Genomic DNA, 27,578 nt, shown 5'->3' with positions numbered 1-27,578 from the left:
CATAGCCTTTTCTCTTGAAAATCACGTAATCTGTTTTGATTATAATAGGGTTTGTTTTTATTTAATATGACTTGTAAAATTCACCTTAATGTCTTTTTTGTCTGGGCTTTTTTTTTTTTTAATTTTAAAGATTTTTTATTTTGAGTTTTACAGTTTTCCCCCTAATCTTACTTCCCTCCCACCACCCCCTACAGAAGGCAATTTGCCAGTCTACATTATTTCCATGGTATCCATTGATCCAAATTGAATGTGATGAGAATGAAATCATATCCTTAAGGAAGAAACATAAAGTATAAAAGATAACAAGCTCAGACAATAAGATGTCTATTGTTTTTCTAAATTAAAGTTAATAGGGACCAGCTAGGTGGCATAGTGGATAAAGCACAGACCCTGGAGTCAGGAGTACCTGGGTTCAAATCCAGTTTCAGATGCTTAATAATTACGTGTGGCCTTGGGCAAGCCACTTAACCCCGTTTGCCTTGCAAAAAAAATCTAAAAAAAAAATTAAAGTTAATAGTCCTTGGTCTTTGTTCAAACTCCACAGTTCTTTCTCTGGATACAGATTGGGCTCTTCTTAAGGGAAATTTTTTTTTTTATCATTTTTGCTTTTTTTTTTCTTTTTGCAAGGCAACAGGGTTTAGTAACTTGCCCAAAGTGCTAGGTAATTAATATTAAGTGTCTGAGGCCACATTTGAACTCAAGTTCTCCTGACTTCAGGACTGGTGCTCTATCCACTGCGCCATCCAGCTGCCCTTCTTTTTTATCATTTTAAAGATTTAGTTCCTCTTCTGTTAAGTCTTGAAGATTTTCTCAGTGGAGAGTAGAACTCCTGTGAATTCAAATTTTTATCACTTGGATACACTAGCCTTCTGATTGCAAAATAAATTAGGATAGTGACAAAGAATGGACTTTGAATCTTCAGGGAGAGTTAGGTTTGAATATCATCTCATATACTTATGTACTGGATGAATCAATTATGAGCCTCAGTTTCTTCATCAGCAAAAATAGGGGTATCACTTACTTCCCAAGGTAGGTTCAAATGTGATAACAGATACAGTTCAATCCTTCAGCACTGTATAAATATATTATTGTAGTAACTGTTACTTCACATGGGGATTTGGAGTTGGAAGAGATCAAAGTTAGAGATAATTATTTACAAGGAAAATGCTTCCAAATTTCAATTTCTCTTCTGAAAACACAGATTCATAGGTTGTCTTCTATGACTAAATACAATAAATATCATCTTATTTAGTGTCTAATATATGCCAGGTCCTGTGCTAGGTGCAAGGGATGGAGAGACAAAAAAAACCTGTCCTTACCCTTAGTACACTTAAATTCTTTACAAAGAATTACCTCTATCAATGAAATCACAGATTTGGTTTAAAAAATCCTGGTATTAATATAGGATTATATTACAAATTAATTATCTTATCTCAGCAGCGCACAAGTCATCAGACAAACAATAAAATACTGAAATTTTAAGATGAACAAAGTTATGGAGTGAAATGGAATCAGGGATTCTTAGCCATTTTGTGTCAAGGATTGCTTTGACGGGCTTGTGATGCCTATGGATTACTTATAATGCTTTTAAATGCATAACATAATATATACAGGATTATAAAGGAAAACAAAGGTTAGTGAAAATAAGGATATATAATTTTTTCCCCATTCAATTTTTCCAAGAATTCTGAGACTCGAGAGTAAGAACCTCTACTGTTCCTTCTATAATGTTCCTTCAAGCTGAAAACTTCCTGGATGGAGATCAGATTTTATCACATTTAAATAAAGGCATAATGCTTTAAAAAAAATCCCAAGCTTCTCCTTTTTACAAAAACATTTCCTTTAAATTTTCAAATTATTTTCTTGGGCTCTACAAATCACTCACTATGACATTTTCAGGATTTCTCCATTAGGATTGGTCTGATCCATTTCCAAGATGTTTGAAGGAGTTTGTGGAAACCACACTATTTCTTTTCACTCCACCATCTTGTCTCCTTCTTCATTAATTCTAAAAATATCAACTCCTATCTTGATCACATAAACTGAGAAACTTCACCCCATTTCATAAAATATTAATTTAATGAGAGAAACTTTTCTTCCCATGAGCAACTGCTCAGTATTAAAGATTCTGACTACATAATTTATTAGCAATGTAATCAATAACTCAAAGAACTCATTACAATATTTAAACACAACTATAACTGTAGATGACTTCTATAAACATAGTTCTACCATTCAGCTCACTCAAGACACTAAATACAAAGTCTCCTCTCAAAAACTCTATGATCTTCACAAGATAAAGATTAAAATAGTTTCATTAGGAAAAGAAAAAAGTTATCATTATTTAGAGCTGGTGTTAGCTTTTGAAACTAGGGTCCTTCTATGAACTCTATTGCCCAGCCAAGCCAGCTGGCTTAGTATTTTTTATACATGATGCTTCATCTCCTTTTTTTATATTTCTGCTCTAACTGTCCTTACCCGGAATTCTTTCCCTCTTCAATGGAGCTTCTGACTTTCTTTAATTGTTTTTTCCCCCCAAGACAATGGGGTTAAGAGACTTTGCCCAAGGTCACACTGCTAGGTAATTATTAAGTGTCTGAGGTCAAATTTGAACTCAGGTCCTCCTGACTGCAGGACCAGTGGTCTATCCACTGTGCCACCTAGCTGCCCAGGTTTATTTCTCACTTGGAGTACCACTTCCTGAAGGAACCTCTTCTGGCATCCCTGGTTTCTTGTGATTTCTCTTCTACTTTCTAAATTTGTGTATATCAATATATAATGTATCCCAATTAGGCTGTTTCTTAATGGCAGGGATTCTTTCTACTTCTTCTTTCTATCTCCAGTTCTTGATACTGTGCCAGACATAGAGTAAGCACTTAATAAATGCTTGTTTATTGATTCTTGTTTAAACAAAAGCATCATATCCTCTTAACTGGTCTTCTGGCTTCTTGAGCCAAATCTATCCATCCAAATCCAATCCATCTTATTATTGTTGACCACTGAATATTCTAATGTCCTACTCTGTCATTACTCGCAATGGTCTACCAAATAAGTATAATTTATCCCTAAGTTTAATGACCTTTTTTTTTCATTTAGTCCATGTTGCCACCAAACAAGCTATTCTCAGTTCATCTCGCTTTGACCTCTCCTACCCATCAACAGATTCTCCCCCCACCCCCAGACTCAACACTAGTGCCACTTCCTCCTGGACCCCTCACCTTCCACCATTTCTTGAGCTAAAAGTGATCTCTCTCCTTCAAATTTGTCTTTCTTTGCCCGGGCCATATCTCAGAGGGAGTAAGCAACTTTCCCAAGATCACCCAAAAAAAGGAGCATATACTTTAATTCTAGTCAGTGTTGTTTTCTCTACATGGAAATGAATCTTGGGAGTTGGTTCTCTCAATGGTTCATGCATTTTTGCATAGCTATGCGTGGATTTTGTTTGTTGAACTGTACAGTATATTATCCAAAATAAAATTTTACAAATTTTGTAATATTCTCCATGTTAGCCAAAAACCCTCTAAATTAATGTCATATGTTTGAATCAAGACACAATCTAATGGAGGAAGACAAAATACAAAAAGAAGTTGATCACTTGGTAGGTAGGAAGGGAAAAGTCTAACTCAGGGTCATCTATGGTGAAGTCAGATAAATCCCAACCAGTGCAGCTCAGTGAAATATGAGATGTCTGGAGGTTTGGAGTTCACAATCCCATCCTCCAATCACAGGGGCAGAGAGGGTAGGGAAGTGTAAAGTCACAGAGCTGATGAGATCTTACAAGATGATGTTTTCTCAATAATAAACCCTGTGATGAGGTCAGGGTGAAGAAGTTCCAAGCTAATACAGTCAAGTTAAAAATGATACAGCCATAAAGACACTGAATCAGTGAAATCAGTAGTTTGGGCAGGATCTTAAAAATTTATTATATAATTCTATGTGTTCCAGAAAAAGAGCCAGCCAGACATGTGACAAGCTTTTGTCTCTGTATCATGGGAAGGGTGGAGAAAAAATTTACCCAATGCAGTGTCCTTAATTTGATGTCACCAAACTGAGTCTTGCAAAAATTCAGTTCTTGATTTAGAACCTAAATATTTTAGAATGTTCCATTTATAGTTCATTCTGAATAAAGGTAACAATAAACACTGAGAAATTTGTAAAGAGCATTTATAAAAGGCAGAGAAAATGACCACTTATCTGGCCAGACGTTCTTAACTTTGTGTCATGGACCCCTTTGGCAATCTGGTAAAGCTTGGGACCCCCTTTTCTGAATAAGGCTTTCAAGTACATAAAATAAAATACACAGGATTAAAAAAAATACACTGAAATATGTAAATTTCTTTTCCCACCCAAGTTCAAAAAATTCAGTGAAATCTATCCATTAACCCCCATTAAAAACCTTTCATCAAAGCACTTAGTATTGGCTAGGTGCTTTTTCAGTAGTTTGTAACAAACTTTGGAGTAGGAGAAAAGACTAAGATGTCCTGATAACCTCTAAAATTTGTATTAGTTGACAATATAACTGGGTACTAAATGTGTATAAGAACACATTATTCAACAAATCATTTCTTTTCGTTACATTCACTGTAGATTTCTATCACCAATTTCAAGGACTTTAAGTCTTCAATACAAGTGAGCATAAAACATATTCAAGTCTTTTTCTTTGCCATAACCTTTACTTTTCTATTCTTTTTCCTTGACACTTTGACAATTTTTAACACAGTTGACCAGGATGCCCTTGATTTTATATTATTCTTTTGTTCTCTATTCATTGCTGCTTTGGTCTTTCTTACTGGTTTCAAAGACAAGAAGTCTAGGGAATTTTTACTTTGTTTTCATCAAGGTAAAAAAAAAAAAGATTAAGAATCTCCAAGGTGATGAGGGGTTAGATATGGAAGGTAGTGAAAATGAAGACTTCATTGATTTTTAGATGATATTCTTTGAGAAGCATGTTTGTTGAAGCAGATAAAGATATGCATGAAGAAAGTAAAAGCACTGTAGAAGTGGTATCAATGGATCACAAGGATCAGACTTGGGATATGAAGACCTGCAAGCTTTAATTTTATTAAAATCTATAAGATTTTTACCCAATTGGCATCTCCATATACTTTTTAATCAGCCTGTTCTAAATTCTATCATCACTGCACTTGCCTTTCACCCCAATTCAGTTCACCCATTCTATTGGGGTTTTATGAACTTGTAAGCCAAATAAAATCTTCTATCCCTAGCACGTATATTCATTAGCCTTTCTGTCCATTTAAATAGTCAAAATCAGGCCTGGGACAAATTCAGATGGGGGGAAGGGGTGTCAAAGAACAGCGTAGGTACAACCAAGAGGGCAGTCTCCCAGAGTCCAGCTCTGAAGATCATTACAGAGCCTGGATTTGGGGGAATACCAGCTAATCGCACCCTATGCCATCAGAGGGCATATGAAATGAAGGAACAGTAGTCACGATGGGAAGGAAGTGAACTCTCCTTCCTTCTCCCCAAATCACAATTTGCCTAGTTTAACTCTGCTTATAACTGTTAATTGTATTTTTATTCTGAATGAACAATCTCATTTTTCATATGCTTCTTTTCCCCAGTTCGTCCCATTAATAAATTCATTACATTTCTAAAGTACCAAGCAATGGCCATTTACTCTCCTTTTCTTCATTTGTCTAAATATCTAGGTCTTTCATTCTCATTTGTGTTGAGACCATTAAATGCATGACATCGAATTATTCTAAATCAACTTTCTCTCCCATTCTTGAACTCCATCCTTCTTCCCTCACTATGTCTGAGTTCTGTTCTTTCCATACTGAAATTGCAATCATTGCTTCCTAGGAAAATTCAGAAGACCTCTTCTTCAACCTGTTTGAAGTCTAAAACTTCCTTAGTCTCCTAATAATATCTCCTTGAAAGGAACTTCTGGGGCAACTAGGTGGCACAATGGAGAGAACACTGGCCCTGGAGTCAGGAGGACCTGAGTTCAAATCCAGTCTCAGACACTTAATAATTGCCTATTTGTGTAATCTTGGGCAAGTCACTCTTAACCCCACTGCCTTAAATAAATACAATTTTTAAAAAAGGAACTCCAACTGAAGACTTCTTAAAAATTTCTACAGTACTCTTGCAATGAACCAACAAGTTTACAAAGTTGTAATAATTTGTAATTATATTACAAATAATTTTTCAATCCTAAAACCACAAAAATCTCTAAGCTTTCCCCACAATACTTTAAACAGTAGACTTTCAATAAATGTCAGTGCCTTATAGAACATTAGTTTTAATCCATATAAGTGACCGATTAAAAAATTATTCAGTTAGCAATAATAGATTAACACTTTAATCTTGTGATTACTTCTGTCTAAATTAAAATATTTCAACTTTTCTGGTTTTATTAACCATATAATTTATCATGTCATTCTAAAATAATTATGTATATACAAAATAAATGAGGTTATAATTTCTGATATTTTTAAGTTACCCAATATTATACTTAAAGTAGTAAGCATGTATTAGAGCAGGACAGCTTAATTTTCCTTTCTTTTTGCCATATCTGGTTGGTTTCAGAGTAGTAAAAAGTTCTCAAATGCCTTACTAGAATCTGGTCTTGAATTATGAATAAATAAACACACTCATATATTTGTGTATATGAATATGTATGTATACATATATGTAAGGGTGTATATATATGTTTTCTTAGTCCAAGATTTTATTTGATGCAATTTTCTTCAAAAACTATAAAAACAATTCAACAGGAGGCTAAATGAGGTGACCAAGTTTCATGACTCAGAGTGAAGAAAACTTCAAACTGAAGAGGCTGAAAAACATAAAAAAGAGAAAAAGTAAAAAATAATTGGAATTTTAAAAAATAACCAATAATTTATTTATTTAAAATTCAACTTACTTCTAATTTTTGCGTTTTAACCATTCTTCTTGATCATGTTCCCTTATTCCATATAGTCCAGACCATTCATTGGATTTGTAATAAACTAAAAATAAGAATGTCTATTTCAATGGCAAATTCACATAAAAAAGGAATTATAATGAACATTATTCTTTATACTTTATTATAAAGGGAAAAATGTGAACAGACTATTTACATAAATTAATTAGAGGGCTACAAACTAAAAGATGAAATTGATAGGATGTGTTTAATTTATTTTTTCCAGAACCCAGACATTTCATAATTTTAAAACTTTTCTTGAAAGAAATTACAATTTAATTCCAAAGCATTGACAATATGCCACTTAAAAGTAGACTGTGATAATAACATTTGAATAGTGCTTTAAGGTTTACAAAGCATTTTACCCTAATAACTCTATAAGGTAGGTATTCAAGTTTTGTCCTCCTTTTACAGATAAAGTTGTTGTTTGTTCTTTGTTCTCAAAGACATCAGGAAAGTGATGCCAAGACTTGAAAGTAAATTGGATTTAGGTGAGGGAGGGCTGTGCAAAGTCACCAGTCTCACTTTCTCTTCTGGAGTCATTTGGGTCCAGTAGCAAGATAAAGATCAGGATTGGAGGTAGTCCCAGAAACAAATTTTGAATGGTGAAGAAATTTGTTCAAAATCACATTGCTACTAAAAATAAGAGGCAGGATTTGAATTCAGATTTCCTAATTCAATTTAGTAATTCTTCCCACTATGTCACATTTCATTCCTTAGGGGAAAAAGTACTATACAAATCATAATATAAAGCTAAAATGGTGGCAGAGCATCATGGATAAAGAACTCAGTTTACTAAACTACAATGCCCTTTTGGGCACTGTTGGAAAATTAAGCTCCCTTCACCCTATCAGGAGTAATTAAGTCAAAGTCTTCTATGTGTTGGGTTCTACGTTGTTAACTATGAAGAAATGATTGTTACTCAATTTATAGCAATTAAAGCAGGTCACCTAAACTATGGGCTGATTTCATATATACCAGTTAGATATCTCAAGTAAATTATTATTTAGTCTACAATAAAACTGCTAATATCAATAATGTGAGGTTTACAAAGCACTGTACACACACACACACACACACACACTCACATGATAATAATACCTCGTAAAATAGGTATTATAGCATTATTATCTCCAGTTTGCAGATACAAAAAAATGGAGATTCAGAAAGATTAGGTGAAATGTCCATAGACACACAGCTACTAAGTGCCAGGGATTTCAGATCTCTTCAGATGGCAAAGCCTAGAGGCCCTTTTCCCTCTCACTCTCCTAATCCTTTCAGGTTACCTGCATCAATTCCTTATTTGATTTGTGAGGGAAAACATACCTTCTAAGATTAACGGAAATTTCTTACTCATTGTATGCCTGAAATCTGATGAAAAGAAGAAAGCTTAATTAGGATTTCATCATGTTTAACAAAGTTATCAGACAATGCTCTTGTAGGAGTGCACTGTGGGAGACTTCTGGGCAGGAGGCTCCTTAGTCTTTTTTGGTAACTCAGTAACTCTTGGTTAGGTGCCAGGATGCACCTGCTGGGTCTTCATAAAATCCTCATGTAATCCTAAAACTTAATAATGGTTTGCATTTATGATGAAAACAATGTATAAATGACATTTAAGAATAAACTGAATTCCCTTCTCTTGGCTTATAGGAATTTATTTTACACTAGCCATGGAGTAATTTCTTGTCTGGCATCCATTCTGTGTCATAGACCTGAATTTATATACTATAGGAAAAGTTTAAAACTACAATTCACATTTAAGTGCTGTTCACAATACTTTAGTATAATTAAGAGTTTTAAGATGTACAAAGACACTAAAATGAATTCTCTTTATATTAAGTCCTTGGCACCTTCCTGCTTTCTAGCTTTATCAGTCAGTGAAGTTCTGTGGGAAAGGTGGGTAAGGCTCTGTTCTTAAAAATACCCTCATAAACTACTCCAACCAATCTGTACTTCTAGGCAACTGTCTTGTTCACCTTCAAGTTCTGTCTGGAAACAAAGAAATTTTTCCCTTCATGTTATAAATCTGTATTTATCTGGGGACATAAAAGATAACCAGCGTTTGGGGGGGAGAGGGAGAGAGGGAACCTCAGCAACACTAGTCTCTTTTCACTCAAAATGTCTAAATATTATCTACTATAGAAAGAATGCTGATATGGTTTAGGATTTCAAAGGCTACTCAAGATTGTAAGAAAAAATTATTACCTTGATTTGTGTTCATTTTATTAAACAGCAAATAGACTCCAGTGATTCCAAGAAGTTCAACTGCTAAAACTCCTTTAAATATCTTTCTTGCCAGTAACTCATTTGGGGGAGCCATTCTAAATTTCAAAAATATAACTCATATGAATACATTCCATTACCATATTAAATACATAATACATACATACATACATCCTTCTATCTATACTACACTTGTGTATATACACACTTGTACACATATATGTGTTAACTTATTTGTCTAAATTCTTAAATTTAAGAAATATTAAGTTTTATTATGAATGACTAAAGTGATTTCCTTCCAAATAGGAGCCTAAGATTTCAAAACTCCATTATAAATTCATTTTTCAGTAAATTTTTGTTATCTTTTGTTTTTTCTTCATCTTAATTTTTTAAAGTACAATTGAGACAAAAGGTGGCCCAATTTATCATCACAAAGATATTAATTAAGGAGGCTGAGGAGGGGGGAAAATGCTATAGGAATTTGATAGAGAATAAAGAAATGACTAAAAGAACTGCTGAGGGACCACTGAATATAGATAATAAAATATTTGAGAAGGATGGTAGCTGCCCTACTTGTCAATTCTAAGAAGCCATTTCTTCTCCTTCTCTTCCAACTCTACTCCCACCTCCAATTTTGGCAGATGACTTACCTCCTACTTAATTAAGGAGATCTAGGCCATCTATTATAAGCTCTTTTATCTATTCTTCTATACTCAAAACCTCTCTACTTTTCCATTCATTTGCTCTTCCTTTACTCCAGTCTTTCAAGATAATGTGTGGACTTTCTCCCTATCAAGACAAATTCCTTCATTTAGTGGGTTCTCCTAATCATTCCTTCAAGAAGTACTTATCATTAAGCATCTATTATATAAAAGACTGTGTTATTAGTGCTGAGGATACAAAGAAATGAAACTATCTTACCTCAAGCTAAAGAGAAAATGATATAAAAATACATAAATACAGAGTAATTTTTAAGGGATAAAGAGGTAAAAGGGGTAAAATTTTATAAGGGGGGAAATATTATTAAATATCATGAAAGGTCTCCTCTAAGAGGTGATACTTGAACTGAGCCACATCATTCCTCCTCATCTTCATCTTTAATCTTCTTTAAAGATAATTTCAAACGTGAGTTTAATCTATCTTTAAAAAAAAGCCTTAAAAATCAAAGAGGAAAATAAAAATATTCATAGGAGCTTCTAAGTAGTAAAAATAGCAACAAAGGGGGTGCTCATCTATTGGGGGGAATGGTTAAAAAGTTTTTGGTATATGAAAGATATGGTCTCAAAGAAAACAGGGATGGCATGTATGAAATGATGTAGAGAGAAATGAAAAGAATCAAGAAAACATCTTATATAACAAGTAATGTTATAAAGAAAGGAAAAAACTTTTGGAAGACTTGAGAATTCTGATCACTGTAATGACAAATCATAATTTCAGAGGACCAAAGATGAAGTTTGATGCCCATCTTCTGTCTGAGAAGTGAGAATTCAAAATGCAGAATGAAATACAGGGTTTTCGATTTTGTTTTGCTTGACTATGCATATTTATGAGTTTTTCCTTCTTTTTTGGTTCAATTGGGGTCTGGAAAGGATTTATCTATCACATATTCTTTCTTAACCCTTTAAAATGAGTTCCCATCATAGCTCAAGGGGAAAAAGCTTCAAATTGTCTTCAAATGTCTGCCAAAATGAATTGTCTAGCCACATTATTCCTCTGCTCAAAAATCTTCAGCCTCTACTTTCATTGCCTTTAGGATAAAATGCAAACTCTGGAGACTGGAAGTTAAGAATCTTCACCTTCTCGTTTCAACTTACCTTTCTATTGCTATTTCACATTACTTCCTGTTTCCCCAAACTAACATCCTGCCCCCCCACTTGCATTATTGTGTGGTCCAAATCCCATGCCTGAAATGTACTTCTCTCCCATCTGGCTTTCTTAGACCTTAATGTCCTTTCAGGATCACCTCAGGTGCCATCCCCTCCCAAAGTCTTCTGTAGTTACTATAGCTAAAATGTCTTCTTCAAATATTCTTAGAGCACTTTAGAGCTCTTCTTTGCTTCCATTATTACTTAACTTGTATAATACTTATTTGTCCTATAAATATATATATATATATATATATATGTATGTATGTGTGTGTGTGTGTGTGTGTGTGTGTGTGTGACATTCCACCTCCATCCTCAGTTAGAATATAAACTCCATCCCTAGTAGAATACAGTGCATTCTCCAAAGAAGACAACATTTTTAAATGAACAAGAGAATGAATGAGTGGAATGCAGTGTTGTTATGGAATGAAAGGTTTTCATTAAATTAAAAATAATTGGAAGTGCTCTAATATTAGTTAAGAATAAAAAGTTAGTATGCCAAAGGGATTTTCCTACTCAAACTACTTTAGTGCTTTCCTATTGCTTCTAGGATCAAACGTAAGTTCCAATGTTTAGCTTTTAAAGTCCTTCACAATCTGGCCCCAACCGTATCTTACTAGCCTTACTAGGCATTACTAACTCCTCTTGCATGCTGTGAAACAACCAGATTCACCAGCTCCCTGTTCCTTGTAGGATATTCCATCAACTTTGCAGTTAGTCCCATACTCCTAGAATTCATTCACTCTTTACCTTGACCTCCTTTAAATTTCATCTTAAGAAACTTTTTCTGCATGGAAGCCTTTCTGGTCTCCACAACTCTTAAGCCCTCCAGCCCAAATTCCTTATATTTACTACTGTGTATGTATGTATTTATATTTATTCATTTTATATACATACTGTCTGTATAGTTCTATTTATGCAGTACATGTATTTTATATACGCACACATATGTACATACACTAACACATGTATTATAAACAGATATATAGTATACATACATGTTACATATGTAATATACATATATATCTGTCTGTGTGTGTGTGTGTATACAGACACACACACATAATTGCTGATTCTTCAATTAGATTTGTGAGCAGGAACTTTTTCATTCTTTTGAATTACATTCCCTGTAAATAACTGTTGGTTGGTTAATTGATGTGTCTGTCATCTTAAGGTTGAGCTTTCTCCAACTAAGAAGATGGGCTAAACAGAAATGGATTAATAAAGGAACAGGAGAAAGACAGACTCAAAAAGAAAAAAAAAGAATTAAATATAAGATCTATAAATCAAAAATCTCTCAATCATCTTTTTTTCTAGGAGCTAAAGAAAACTATGCCACTGGAAACTTTCTTAGAATTAGATTTGATTATTTTACATTCTAAACTGCCCTTTACAAAGTTTATGTTCTCTTAAAGAAACTTGTAATACAAAGCTTATTGTCATCATTTATTTACTCAATTTTGAAAATCTAAATCTCTTTCACAAGCAGCCTCCAAGGTATAGGGAACAAGACACCCTATTTTTGAAAGATTATCTTCTTTTTGGTTATCTTTCTCAGGTGTTCCAAAAGTTATTTTGGATTTCCTTTTCTCATTTTGCAAATCTGGTCACACAAAAGGGCTAAAGATTTAATCCTTATAATACCCATGCAAGAAGAAAGAAACTGAAGTGTAGGGAGGAAAATAACATGTTCAGGAAAGGTAGGCAGGATCAGAGGTGGTTTTTATCCACTATTGATTAATTTAATAATCTTATAATCACTAAGACCTACAATTCCAGAAAGACCTCTTGGAATATTTTAATGACAGAACCTTTAAAAGATGTAGTGAATAGGAAAGTTAAGCCCAAATTTCAGGACTCTAAAGAAAATGTTTTTATAAACTGGAAATAGACATAGAATGAAAAGGGGGAAAGAATCCTAAATATTTTTTAAAGTTACATAAAATAATACAGAATGAGCTCTGTCTTCATTTACACATATAAATCAATAGCTCTCTCTAAATATACATATATTTAAATTAATTTTAACAACATAATTATTCCCTTCACTGAGGCTGATTATAATTCCTCTAGTTAGCCAATCAACCAGCTTTTATTAAACACCCACCTACAATGTCGCAGGCAGATATACTTCAACAGGAGATGGTTTCAGAAGCTAGTTATGGTAATAAAGAAATAATCACCTGGTGGTTAAGCTCTGAAAGAAGAACTTCACCAGACCTACTTAGACTGCTTCTGTAAGTAACTGTCTGGACTCAAACACCTTTCCAAGTCGGTCAGCCTACCAGAGCTTGTGCTTAGCCAGTAGCATCTTAAGGAATTCAGGGTCACTTTCACACCAAAATGAGGCCCGGGAGTAGGATGGCAATGAAGTGTTGAGGATCACAGATTTAGTGCTAGAGAAAGAAGAATAAGGTGCAGAGAAGACCTAAGTTACAATGAATAGTTGATTTTCTTTTTCTTCCCCATAAAATTTTTATTGTAACAAATTTTAAATTCTGAGCTCATCTAAGTTTTACTATGGTTTTCCATTTGCTCAAATTATAAAAAAAATCACGTATCCCAAGGGCACGTAATACATTCTTGCAACTGGGGGTGGAGGGAGGGTAGGGAATAAGCATTTATATAATGTCTACTTAGTGCTAGGCACCGTGCTAAGCGCCTTTTATAAACCTTATTGGGTGAATTATTTCCCCCATTTTACGGGTCAAGAAGCTGAGGCTTCAGTGACTCCACCAGGGTCAAACAGCTGGCCGGTGGCTGGACCCGAAACTGTTAATTAGGCACGTACAAGGGAGGATACTTCCTAAGCAGCTAGCTGCCCACGTGGGGCGGTTTAGGTAAGACTCGCTACCACCAGCTCCAGGAGGTCCAAGATTGTAGAAACACCGGCTTCCCCAGGCCATTAGGAAGCGGAGTTCCCGGGATTGGCTAGAAAAAACCTGGAGGTCAAAAAAAAAAACCGGATGACCCGGAAGTGAAGCGACTGTTTGCCCTCCTTCCCCGGGAGACGCTTCCATCTGCCACAGCCTGACTCTACAGCACGACCAGTAAGCTCAAAGGAAGAAAGTAACGGACTAAAGAGGCCGGAGACCTCTTCCTCCGCCCCGCTTTCATAAGGTGGCGGCAAAAGGGCCCAACCCGAACGCACTCGAAGCAGCCCGACCAGTCCTACACTTACCTGCGCCCTCGGCGGCACCACTGCGCATGTGCAGCGGAAGCCGCAGGCCGCGAGCCTATCCCAACGCGCCGTGTTGGGTCCCGCCCCTACGATGCCGGACCAGTCACGCCCCATCCCTTTTAGCCACGCCCAGTCCGCCTGCGCTTCTCCCCAGTCCGGGCCTTCCCGGAAGGGCACGCCCTCCCGCCCCTCCTCCAGCGCCGTCCAGAGGGCTTCATTGCAGCGTGTCGTGCGCCTCTTCTCAAAGCGCTTTACAGACTCATTCTATCGCATTTGATAGTCCCGACTGTATAAGGTGGGATTTAAGTGGGACTTAAAGGAAAGGGAGGGGGGGAATAGAGGAGGGAGAGCTTTCCAGGCATGGGGGCCCTCAGAGGATGAATCCAGGTCTTCTCGGCTTCAGTCCAACCATCTTTCAGCATGGTGCAGATCTTAAGGGGGTCCCTCTCATTCATAATCCACTTTGCCTTTAAGCATACCCAAAACTCTTTAACCAGTGAGGGGCACTTCTGCATTCAAAGACCACAGAGGAGAAGGACTCGTAAATTCTCTGCCAAAGGACAGTTTTTTTTTTAATTTTAATTCTCCAGTGGAAGCTGTGGGGGTGAGATGTTACGATAACTTCTTGTATCCTTTTTCTCTAAACTCTCTCCCTTCACAATCTCGTTCAATTTCATGCCTTCAATTTTTGCTTTTTTATGAGGATTTCCTAAAAATTACCTGAGATTTTAGTTCCATATATCCAGCTACTTGCTAGATATCTCCACCTAGTTCCCTCATATTTAACAGAAAATTAACCCCCTCCTTCTTCCACTTTCTCTATGGCTCAGACAACCATCCTCCCTTTCACTCATGTTCATGATGTGGTCTTCCCTTCGCTCATTTATATTCAATCATTTATTTGTAAATCCTGTCAATTCGCCTTTTACAATATATCTTTCATCAATCCTCTCTCCACACTCATACTGTTACCACTCAAATTTAAGACATTTCTTTCCTCTTCTGGACTACTATTATCATAATATCTCAACTAGGGTATCTTCGGTCCAATCATCATTTACAATACAGCCAAAATATATTTCCCATGTTGTTTCCTTGCTCAAAAACCTCTAATATATCCTCATCTATTACAGTGGCCTCCAAATTTTTTTGGTGATATTGATTATTAGAAAAAAAATCTGTGGGTGGCTAGGTGGCATAGTGGATAAAGCACCAGCCCTGGAGTCAGGAGTACCTGGGTTCAAATCTGATCTCAGACACTTGATAATTACCTAGCTGTGTGGCCTTGGGCAAGCCACTTAACCCTATTTGCCTTGCAAAAAAAGCTTAAAAAAAACTGTGAGCATGTATCTTCAATATATGTACATGTTTATAAGTGATATAAATGTACAACCGTAGTAATAATTTTATATATTACAAAACTCAAAATAATAGAAATTAGAAGGAATGAGATAAAAACAAAATAATAATACTACAGTCAGTGGGGGGATTCCTGGAGTTTACTGAGTAGGGACTTGACATGGTCAAATTTATGACATCTTTGTGAAGGATGGAATTGAGAAGGAAAAGTCTTAAGGCATAAAAACCAATTAAGAGAATGCAACATCCATACAAATAAGCTGCTGCAGTGCTGATAGCAGACTGCTATCAGATTGCTAAGAATCACAACTTTAATATAACTTTTATGAACATTAAGTGATGCTTTTCAAAATGATACCTTTGTCAACTTGTATAGAAATATCAGTGAATCTGATGTTCTGTGAATTAACTATAAAGAAAACATATAAACATGTTGCTTAATAAAATGATAATGCTCCCCAGATTTCTCAGTCTGCACCATTACTTCCTATTCCATACTAAGGATGAAAAACATTATCTCCCAGATTGAGTAGACCCATGCTTTTTCTGTAAACTATGATGAGATGAGATCTGGGAGGCTTGCTTAATTCTTTTCCTCATTTCTAAGTTTAGGAAGTTAGTATCATTTTTCTCATTCCTTTTGAATTGTGACCCCCTATATAGATTAACTGGGAAAAAAGATGTCCAAAATGTCTATTGAAGTTGAAATCATAATGTTACCTAACATTTTATTCCTGGTCTTACTATCAAAAAATAGACAACACTGAGCCCCATAGCAATCATTTGAGGGCAGCAATCATTATGGAGGAGCTCACCTTTCTCTCTTCACTAAAGCCAACTGCTGACTGTCACCAAGATGCAAGTATTCTTCAGACCACCAGTCCTGTTTCCAGCCCAGCCTCTCTGGCATTATCTGAGGAGAAGGTGCCGACCATCACTACCATCTGTCAGTCAATTGCCAGTTAAGGGGTAGGCAAGCCAACCTAGCTGAAGTAATGAGATACCCAGAGGGAAAGATAGGAGGTCACTTATGCCAGGTAAGTCAAGCCACCATCACCATCTTGAGCACCATTTCCCTTCAGGACCCTGAACCTAATAGCCTTGGGAATAGCAGTGCCCTCCCCTCCCCTTAAACCATCCCTCTTCCAGCCTAGCTTCCTGAAACCATTTAGATAAGTAGGTGCTATGGACTTTCAGTCTGACAAATGCTTTTGCAAATGACCCAGAAAAGAAAATTCTCATCATCAAAGTTCTGGTGTTGTAAAATAGATCATTTTATCCAAGGAAATGACATTAAAGAAGAAACATAGTTATCTGCTTTGCCACTGTGCACTAAGGATCAGAGAACCTTTTCATCTGACTGGCATGTGAAACATTCCATAAATGTTGTCTACCCCTTTAAAATATGAGGTCCTTGAGAAGAGAAACTATCTGACTTTTCTATTTCTTTTCTCAATGTCTAACATAGTGGCATATAAATATAATGGAAGACAGTTGTACTCTAAGGAAACAGATTTGCCTTCAGAAAAATCTGGGAAGACTTATATGAATGATACAGTGATGTGAGCAGAACAAGGAAAACAACAAATACAATAACGTAAAAATGAAGAATTTTAAATATATTTAAAAATTCTTAGCACAATGGCCAACCATGAAGACCATTGGTGAAACTATCTAACTCCTTACAAAAAGTTAAGATAGAGTACAAATTGAAACATAATTTTTTGGACATGACTGATTGGGGAATTTACCATGTATGCTTACTACATTTGGAGAGGGGGAAAGGGAAAGGGAAGAGGGAGAGAAAATAAATGCTTGTTGACTGAAACAAATTTAAAAAAATAAAAATGAGTTGCCTATAATATGCAAATCTATTCTGTGAATTAAATACGACAAGCATTTACTGAGTTTCTTCTACATTCAAGGTAAGGGATTCAATACTTTCATTTTACTCTCTCTCTCTCTTTCTTGCATAAGTGACCTACCTCTCTTCTTCCAAGAAGGGTATTGATAACTCATTGGCAACTATGTCCACCCCAAACCCTCCATCAAATATCCTTTTATCTGTGGTAGGTGCCTTTAGAGTGGCTCTGAATAAGACAACTTTTTTCAAATGAGGGGACAAAATAAATGAGTTGAATATTATGATAACATGCACTGGTGCATTGCATTGCAGATTTCATTATATTTTATTTCCTCCTAAAATTACCCCCTTTCAAAAAACTTCTCTATTACTATCCTGCTATCCAGAATCTCAGTCTTAGTGTTAGCTTTTGACTCCTTGTTCTTCTCCCCATATCAATAAGATGACAAATATTTCTGAAATGCCCCTCTTCCCTCTCACATAACAACTACTCTAATGCAAAAGTAAATAGTGCTTTAGCAACAGTGATTTAATATTTTTCCTTTCTTTTTTTGCAAGACAATTTGGGTTAAGCGACTTGTCCAGGGTCACACTGCTAGCAAATGTCAAATGTCTGAGACAGAATTTGAATTCAAGCCCTGCTGATTCCAGGACCAGTGCTCTATCTACTGTATCACCTACCTGCCCCAATAGTAATTTTATTTCAACCTCAACAAACTTTCAATAGTTTTTTCCCAATTAATCTATATAATGAGTTATATTTTATTTTTAAAGATTTTTAATTCACAAAATTTCACAATTTTCCCCCTAATCTTACTTCCCTTCCCCCACCCCCACAGAAGGAAATTTGCCAGTCTTTACATTGTTTCCATGGTATACATTGATCCAAATTGAATGTGATGAAAGAGAAATCATATCCTTATAGAAGAAACATAAAGTATAAGAGAAAGCAAGATCAGACAATAAGATATCAATTTTTTTTTCTAAATTAAAGGTAATAGTCCTTGGTCTTTGTTCACACTCCACTGGATGCAGATGATATTTTCCATTGCAGACAATCCCAAATTGTCCCTGATGGAATGAGCAAATCCATCAAGGTTGATCATCACCCCCATGTTGCTGTTAGGGTGTACAATATTTTTCTGGTTCTCCTCATCTCATTCAGCATCAGTTCATGCAAATCTCTCCAGGCTTCCCTGAATTCCCATCCCTCCTGGTTTCTAATAGAACAATAGTATTCCATGACATACATATACCACAGTTTGTTAAGCCATTCTCCAATTGAAGGACATTTACTTGATTTCCAATTTTTTGCCACCACTAACAGAGCTGCTATGAATATTTTTGTACAAGTGATGCTTTTACACTTTTAATGAGGTATATTTCAAAAGAAATTTTAAACTAAGTGTGATACCACTATCTGCCTAACCCCAATTGTGAGAAAGGAACTTTTAAGTAAATATTCCCTGCCTCATTAAATAAACAGTTCAAACAGTGAAAAGACAAACACTGAGAGGTAATGTTATTTATATCTGCAGCATGGAGGGGAAAGCAGTGTGTTAGTGAGAGAGTTGGGCAGCATTCTACCTTTTCTCAAATAATTTTGTCATGTATGTTTTCAGTGAATTCATAGAGCATCAGATTCACCAATATTCCTATGGATACTGGCAAAAATCTCACGATTAGAGACCACATAAATTCTTGCTTAAAGAGGGTATATAAATGGCAAGTCATTCTGTCTTTGACAAGACTGTCAGCACCTTCTCTCTCTCTCTGCCATCATCATTGACAAATGATAGAGGGTCTTTTTAATTTTTCTTTGTTTTATGAGTTGTTTTGGCTAAAGCTTTTATCACCTAGTGACTCACTTATTAGTAATGAGTGCCTCTGTCTTCAATTGAGTTGATCCTTAGAGGACAAATTCAATATATTGTCAAGAACATACTCAAAGATTTTCTTTTTGAGAGAGGCTACCATTTGAGTGTGTACTTAAATGGCAAAGCCTTTGATATTTCAAGGTTACCTCCAGTGCAATGGTGAGATAGACATTATATGAAAGTTTCATTCTAAAGCCAAATACAAATGATTTTTGAATTATCCAAAATGTACACAGAACCGAATAAGAGGGAGAGAGCAGACAATTACATGTGTGAAACTGTAAGTCAAGTCAACAAGTATTTCTGTGCCTCTAACATGGTTAGACTAATTCAAAGCTCCACTAATATCTCTGAATAATTAACAATTGGGGAGGTGTCTCATTATAAATTGGAATTAAATATTTATAGATGCATATACATATTTATAAAACAATTTATAAGCAAAATTACTGCAAGAATTTTTTCATTGTTGTTCAATTGTTATGTTTTACTTCTAAGTTTAAATGCATTGAATTTGTTAATTTTATATAACCAAAATTGTCCATTTATCTTATGTGGTCCTCTCTCTTGCTTAGTTATATGCTCTTCTTATTCATTGATCTCAAAAATAATTTTTAGTTTGCTCCTTTAATTAGTTTATGATACCACCTTTTATGTGGCATCCATATATCCATACTCATATCTATTTGGAGTTTATATTAGCATTAGTATATTAATATATAGTATTAAGTGATCAACCCTAGGTGGGGAAGCTGAGATTTGCCCAAGATCACAAAGGTAATAAGCATCAGAGATGAACTGTAAACCTAAATCCTCTGATTCCAGGATCAGATCTTTTTTTACCATTCCACCCTGCACTAAGATATTCTTCAAGAATAGAACCTCTATTGAAAATTTGGAGGTGGTAGGAAGAAATAGGAAGAGTATAATTTCTTATTTTTAATTTAATTTATTAGTTTTTATTTATTAATGCCTACTATATGAAAGGTAATGTGCTAAGTGATTTCATCTTATTTTATCCTCATAATAGTCTTGTCATTATTATCTTCATTTTTTTAGCAGAGGAAACTGAGACAGAGAATAAGTGACTTGACCAAGATAAGAAGTGGGAGGAAAAAAGATAAGAATTATACAGAACAAGAAAACTTGACAGTTTAAGTTGAGGAAGCACCCACATCTATGATACCATTATTAATCTACTGAAGTAATAGCTTATCCATGCTATGACTTCCCTCCTTTAGGAAAATAATGTAGAGCTGACTGTATATTTTTTTTTAGGTTTTTGCAAGGCAAATGGGGTTAAGTGGCTTGCCCAAGGCCACACAGCTAGGTAATTATTAAGTGTTTGAGACCAGATTTGAACCCAGGTACTCCTGACTCCAGGGCCGGTGCTTTATCCACTGCGCCACCTAGCCACCCCAACTGTGTATATTTTTTAAAGTATCATTCTTTGTTGAAATATTATTTCAAGGGAACATGATATAATGGAAATGGCATTGAACTTGAGGTCCAGTTTTACTAGCTATATGATCCTGGATAAGTCACAACCTCTCTGTGTCTCAGTTTTATTATTTATAAAGTAAAAGGGTAAAATTTGTTGGCCTCCAAGATCACTTTCAACTCCAGTCCTATGATCCTAAGTAACAGGAAAATGAGTTCATATTACTGAACCAATATTTTCCCCAAATCCTCCTATAAATTACAGGTATTCATTTCACAACACGATCTGCTGTATTGTCTCCTTTCCTCTTTCATCTTACTGAGAAGCAAATAAATGAAAAATGTTCCAGTTAAGATCTTAATCCTTCCTAACTTGAATCTAACAAGACTGCAGAATAAATGATAATACCCTGAAGTGATTGAATATCAAGTTCAGTGATAAGTGAAGAAGTCTATCCATCTCTCTCTCTCTCTCTCTCTCTCTCTCTCTCTCTGTCTCACCTTGTCTCTTTCTCTGTGTCAATGTTTCCTTATGTTTCTTTATCTTGGCTTGTCTATTTTAGTGAATAAGTTTTCATAAGTCATTGATTATTTTACATGATTTGTTAGGTAAGATAAATTCTTTTGTGGTAATAATGTATGAAAATAGTGTAGAAATATCAGAATTCTTAGGAGAGGTAGACAAGTTATAGTGAAAAGAATTGACCCAGGCATCATAAAGACCTAGTTCAAGTTCTGATAATTACTGGCCATGTGAATCTGAACAAATCACCCCAAAAGTATTAAGTTGCTGAACAGTTGTTGCTCTGATTTGGTAAAGGGAGCTTTTCCTACATTAATGAAAATCACAGGTCCAGGAATCAACATCTCTGGCATTGTGTTCAGAGCTGAGGATAAAAAGACAAAAATGAAACCATCCTAACCCTAATAGAGCTTATGTTGTGCTGTGGAGGGGAGGAACATATGCCATATACACATATTAATCTTTTCTTCAATAATTGATCCTTTCTAACTCGCTCATTCCATCAATGCAACAATCAGGAGAAATTTTGGGCTGTCTGCAAAGGAGAGTGCCATCTGTATCCAGATAAGGAGCTATGGAGTTTGAACAAAGTTCAAGGACTATGCCCTTTAATTTAGAAAAAAATAGATATCTTATTGTCTGATCTTGTTACGTCTTAGACTTCTTGTCTCTTCTCTAAGGATATGATTTTTTTTTCAAGGGTGGAAATAAAACAAAAATTTATTAAAAGAAGTTACAACACATAGAAAAGGAGAAAGAGAGAAAAAACAGGCAAGCAGCATTGGCAGGACCACAGGTCAGAGAAGACTGTGGCCCTAAGCGGGAATACAACCCAGGTTTTTGTGTCTTGCCTCTCATCTAGAGGGCAAAACATGAACTCCCTTCCCCTTACTAGACTAGGAATCACAAATGGTTTCTGTTACAATCATAATTCTCTATATCTTTCCAGTCAATTATTTACATCTCCATCCAATTTCTACATTCACAATTCATCTTTCCCCTGCATCAGTTCTAGTCCTTGCTCTGCCATCAATTAGCCATCTGACCCAGCAGACTCTTCCACACTCCTGAAGGTCCTGATATATCCAGTGGGGAGAATCCCATCTGCCCTGCCTTCCTTGAAGGTGGTTTGATGAGGAAAGGGTTTTTTGTAAAAGATTCTTCTTAAGAAGTCCTGGTTGAAGGAACTGGGCATGTTTGGCAAGAGAAAAGGAAACTGTCTGTTTTCCAGTATATGAAGGATAATCATGGAAAGATCAGAGGAGAGTTGCAAAGAGGCCAATTTTAAGTTTGAAATCAGAAAAGCCACCTTAACCATTGAAGCGGTCCAGAAGTGAGATGGCTGGCCTCCCAAGGTGGCCAGCTGCCCAACCACCTCTGGAGAACTCTTTTTTTGTGGATGGGTTGGACGCTACATCTTCTAAGAGTCTTTCAAATCATGTGAGTGTGTTTGGACTTACCTCTGAGCACTGTGAAGAAGTAACAGACGTAGAAAGTACCAGTAAAATTTTGCTACCTTTATTGATTAACAAAGGCATTGTCCTTTTGTGGTGTCTAATGTCCACTGGCCCTGAAGTGGCAAGGCCTGTCTGAACTAAGGGAAGGAGTATTTAAAGAAGAAATCCACATTTTGGTCATAGTCCAGGGGAAGCATGTGCCCAACAGACTTAGCCCCCAGGCTTGCTCCCCCTATGGCAGAGGAATACTTCAGCTTCAGCAGGGTGAAGTGGGAGAAGGCTCTCTGCGTCTTCCTTCCCTCAGCCAGGGTGGAGATAAAGGCTTCTTTTAGCAGCTCCCAGCTCCTCCATACAGAGCCCACACACAGGTTGGGGAGGCTCATGGGACCCTGGAAAAGTGCCGGCTGAATCCTGGGCAACACAGCCAGTATATGTCTGGCCAGCACTTCTCCAGCTTTCTTGAAAATATGCTGGCAGAGATGGTCACCCTGATCGGCACCTTCAGCAAATTTTCAGCAAAATCCCGCAAACATGGATTTATCCAAGTTTCTATAGAGGTGGGTGAGGAGTCCCATGCAGTCAGACACCTGGAAGTAGGTAAACATGGTGTGTTTGAGGTAGTCTATGTCATGTGGAGACACCTCCAAGTTATCCATGGTGTCAAAGACTGTCTTCACTGCCAAACGTGCAATCCAGTAGGCAGAGCCTTCATCACCCATGAGGTGTCCCCAGCCACCACATCTGTGCTCGGAGCCATCGGGGTTGACCAGTCTGCAGTTGGACCCTGTCCGGGAAATGAGCACTACACCACCATGGGGTGTGGCCGTGGCAATGGACCCCGTTGCATCGGTAGAGATGAAGTAATTTTCACTCAGGTGAGGATACGTGCTTTTCAACTGTATGATCAAGGTGGACATTGCAGTGTTCTGTTCTGCCCCACTCAGGGTTAGGCCCAGGCTGTGCAGTGGTTTATCGAGGTTTATCCCTCCTTTCTTCTTGGCCTCGTTCACAATGTCATTGATCCTTTCTGCACATGCCTCTAGTCCAATCAGCCATTGGTTCAGAAGCTTCTCCTATAACCTGGCCCTTTTCAGACAGCAGCAGGGCCACAGAATGAGTGCCCCCCCCCCAATGCCCCCATACAGCTGCTCCATGGGCGGCTCCCGCCGCTGCCATCGGGGCGGCCTGTGGTTTCAGGATATGATTTCTCTCTCATCACACCCAATTCGGATCAAGGCACAACATGGAAAAAAGTAAAGACTGACAGATTACTTTCTGGGGGGGGGGGGTTGGGGGAGGGAAGTAAGATTGGGGGGGAATTGTAAAACTCAAATAATATCTTTAATAAAAATTAATTTTAAAAAAGATACTAAAAACAAATAATTGATCCTTTCTAGCTTCTCTGCTCCAGCTTCCTGTAGTCAAGTAACTGCAGAAAACACCCTGTTTCTTTCACTATCATCTTATCCAGCAAATATCATAGGAACTTCTTGTGATATTCAGCTGATCCTCCAGACCTAAGACTTATTGACCTTTATATAGGTTGTTCTAAAAATCTTAATGCAATTTTAAATTGTTAAAACTCTCATTGGAGCCTCACAAATAACCCTGTGATGTAGGTATTATTATTCCTATTTACAGATGACGGAATTCATCTCTAGATCTGGTCACAAAGTTAGTGTCAGAGGTGAGACCTAAACATGGTCTTCCTTACTCAAAGTCTATCCATCTATCCACTATGTCACTCTGAAGATGCTCCATTGCTGTTGCCCTCCATTTCTGGGAGGCATTGTTAGTTCACCTCATCATGGAGTTTTCTGTTCCAGGTCATGTTACAGTACTGACATCCAATAGGATTTGACTGCTTCAACTCCCCTGATGCATCATTGCCTTTCCTCCCTAGGAAATGGTGCCAACTCTGAAACATTACTATGTCATAAGGAATGACAGGGGTCCCAAGGAACCAGACAACTGAAAAACAATTGAATAACATCAAGAGAAAAACAAGTATGAGAAATTGAGAGAAACATGGGAAGCTTCAAATGGTATCATGCAGAGTGAAGACAAGTGGACCAGAATATCCAGACAATATCCAGAGTGACTACTATGATATAAATGAAAAGAGAACTAAATGGAAGCCAAACTGAATAACATCAATGGTCTCAAAATTTAGATATTGAAACGTCTCCTTCCACATGGCAGAGTCATTAGGACCATGGGGGTCAAAATATTGAACATATTGTCAGACATGATTAAATATAGTTCATGACTAAATATAGTCCAAGATTTAGAGCTGGAAGGAATGTTAGAGGCCATCAAGTCTAACCTCCTTATTCTATAGATGTGAAGTAACTTGCTCAAGGTCACATAGGTATTTAAGCAGAAGTTGCAAAGTTCAAATTCAATACTCTTTTTCCATTGTGCAACCAGCCATAAATGTTGTTGATGTCGTTTAGAGGGTGAGGTGGAGTTGTTTGTTAATTTTTGTTTTTTTTTTTTAAATAAGGGAGGATTCTTCATGAATGGAGTGTACTTTCTCCTAAACTTCTGCCTCTTAAAATCCTTAGTTTCTTTCAATGTTGTCAATTATGTCCAACTCTATGCTTTCCCTTTTGGGGTTTTCTTGGTAAAGACTGGAGTTTACCATTTCCTTCTCTAGTTCATTTTATGTATGAGCAACTAAGGTAAATAAGATTAAGCAACTTGCCCAGGGTCACACAGCTAGTAAGTGGAGGAAGTCAAATTTGAACTCATGAAGCTGGCTTTTCCTGATTCTCAGTCCAGGGTTCCATCTACTATACCACCTAGCTACCCAGTTTCCTTCAAAGCTCACCTCAAATGCTACATTCTGCATAAGGCCTTACCTGATCCCTCTAGGTGCCAGCATTTCCCCTGAAAAATCTAGCTATATATTTGCAACCTATTATCTGTATAAGTAACATATGTGTTGTCTCACCTCATAGAAATGCCAGTTTCCCAACAGCAGACTGTTTCACTTTTAGTTTTATATAACCAGTGCCCAGCATATTGTAGAAATCTAATAAATACTTATTGATTGATATAAACCAATTTATTAATTTACAAATGATAAATTTATAAAAAAATTTATTATTGCCCACAGTAGCTCTGGTGTGGGTCTGGACATGAACTTCTGATAGTCAGATTGGGTAGAAAAACATACACAAACATGCAAGGTTGGGAAGTGAAAAATCTACCAACTTTATTTTTGGAAACTCAGACTTTTTATAGCAAAAACTTATCTCAGGAATGACCAGTTAAAGGAGACCCAGTTTCACAATTTCCTGGGTAAATTTACAATATTTGTTCTTAGAAATCTGCATACTTCTCTATCAGAAAAATCTTTTACAACCACCTCTGGAGCCATGGATTATCCCAGGCCAGCGTTCATTGGTGAGCCAACAATCCATACAATGAGCAATAATCCATACATATCTTTGATGGAAAAAGTCACCAAGGATATGTGAATATCATTCCCAGGGGATGACCTTATACAGATTCCCCCTTCTTAGGCATGCTGAAGCTTTAGGTGGTGTGTTAGTATATCTATGTTTTGTCCCAGTGATAAAAGTCATTTAAGACAAATGGGCATAATAAACAATATCAATAATAATACAAAGATACCAGGAAGTGTGCTCACTAATAGGTTCATAAAATGAAAAGGATGAAACCTATTAACAAAGTTAAACAAATTATCAATACCTGAGTCCATTTCCATTCTAGGTGCCAATGCAATATCATTAACAATTTTATGCAATTGATTCATATCCATAATTATTGAATCATTATACCATATTCCATTCAAATAACCTTTTATATTATTTCATGGAATAAGTGAAGTATTATATTTTAAAGGAGTAACACAAATAGCAGAAAATCTATAATCACATTGCAGTTGACCCTTGTGTTCGTTACAAAGATTTGTAACACATTAATCAAATGATAAAGATCTTCATTAATTCTCTCCTGAGCATTTTATGATAATTCTTGAATATATTTAGCTTCCAATTTTTTCTTTATTCCCTACTTGTACAGAAATAGTCACCAAAGTAGCTGCTATAATGGCTGCTACGATACTTAATATTCCAAACACAATTCAACTAACAAATCTCTTCTGTCTAATTCTCTTTAATGTTTTTTCTAAGAACTCATCAGCAGGAGATATATATCAGCCTTCTAACCTTGGTGGGTATTATAGCAAATTTTGGTTATGTTGTCATGAAAACAACATCATCATCCATCACTTCCTTATTTATACATGCTCAAATAGTGCAATTGTAACAGTTAACATTATACTCCCCCTTTTTATCTGATAATATTGACATCTTTGAAAGATCCTATCATGAAGGCAATATCTAGTCCTATACATGCAGTCACAGACAATTTTTTTCTGCATAAGATATTTTGTCCAACATCTTATTCCATTGTATATACCTTATCTAATCTATAGCTGCCATAGCCTTCCATATCTCTGAATTAGCTAACCCTATTTCTGGGTATATAATTGGTTTAATATAGCCTGGAATACCCCATGGAACAACTCTACCAGGAGAATTCCACATGTAGCAAAATAGAATGATCATAAATTCTTCTATTTGGGGTATGACGGGCAACTCAGAGTGGAAAAAATTCATGTTTGAAATCTCAAGCATATAATTTTAAACAAGGAGATTCTGTAGGAAATATCTTTCTTACTTCAATACTTTCTACAAATGGAATTCCTGATAGTTCTAAGATACTAAATGCTCCCATGTTATAAATATTTGGATGAGTTGAATGATTAGTTTTACTTAATTTAACACATGGTTCAACAGTACATGTTTTTACAAAAATATATAGGTGT

General features: G+C 36.2%; 1 protein-coding gene and 1 pseudogene across 6 annotated transcripts; both read right to left on the bottom strand.

Annotated features, from left to right (window-relative positions):
• Positions 1-265: 265 nt before the first annotated feature.
• CEBPZOS (CEBPZ opposite strand) lies at positions 266-14,270 on the bottom strand. Of its 6 annotated transcripts, none has more exons than XM_074209723.1 (6): positions 13,808-14,097; positions 13,302-13,412; positions 9,134-9,249; positions 8,255-8,299; positions 6,890-6,974; positions 266-6,802 (listed from the first exon to the last, which is right to left on the bottom strand). In XM_074209723.1, exons 3-5 carry the CDS (start codon positions 9,246-9,248, stop codon positions 6,892-6,894), a joined length of 243 nt encoding a protein of 80 aa, XP_074065824.1. In that variant the 5' UTR covers position 9,249; positions 13,302-13,412; positions 13,808-14,097; the 3' UTR covers positions 266-6,802; positions 6,890-6,891. The 6 variants fall into 6 exon arrangements, with proteins under 6 accessions (XP_074065824.1, XP_074065825.1, XP_074065820.1 ...); XM_074209719.1 differs by lacking the exon at positions 13,808-14,097 and adding an exon at positions 14,198-14,270 and having other exon boundaries at positions 268-6,802; positions 13,200-13,412; XM_074209721.1 differs by lacking the exon at positions 13,808-14,097 and adding an exon at positions 14,111-14,198 and having other exon boundaries at positions 268-6,802; positions 13,200-13,412.
• An 8,584-nt stretch (positions 14,271-22,854) lies between these two features.
• On the bottom strand, positions 22,855-23,871 carry LOC141504477 (N-acetyl-D-glucosamine kinase pseudogene; annotated as a pseudogene).
• Positions 23,872-27,578: the final 3,707 nt, after the last annotated feature.

Source organism: Macrotis lagotis, chromosome 1 (genome assembly GCF_037893015.1).
Source record: "Macrotis lagotis isolate mMagLag1 chromosome 1, bilby.v1.9.chrom.fasta, whole genome shotgun sequence".
Taxonomy (NCBI): Eukaryota; Metazoa; Chordata; class Mammalia; order Peramelemorphia; family Peramelidae; genus Macrotis; species Macrotis lagotis.
The sequence above is the reverse complement of the archived record's forward strand: the minus strand, read 5'-3'. Positions and strand labels throughout refer to the sequence as shown.

What these genes read in the sequence shown, in the direction of transcription:
- CEBPZOS (XM_074209719.1), bottom strand. Translation starts at nt 9,248, where the DNA reads ATGGCTCCCCCAAATGAGTTACTGGCAAGAAAGATATTTAAAGGAGTT. An exon ending in TAAAATGAACACAAATCAAG is followed by an intron (nt 8,300 to 9,133) that starts GTAATAATTTTT and finishes TCTTTTCATCAG; the next exon opens with ATTTCAGGCATACAATGAGT. An exon ending in ATTTCCGTTAATCTTAGAAG is followed by an intron (nt 6,975 to 8,254) that starts GTATGTTTTCCC and finishes TCTTATTTTTAG; the next exon opens with TTTATTACAAATCCAATGAA.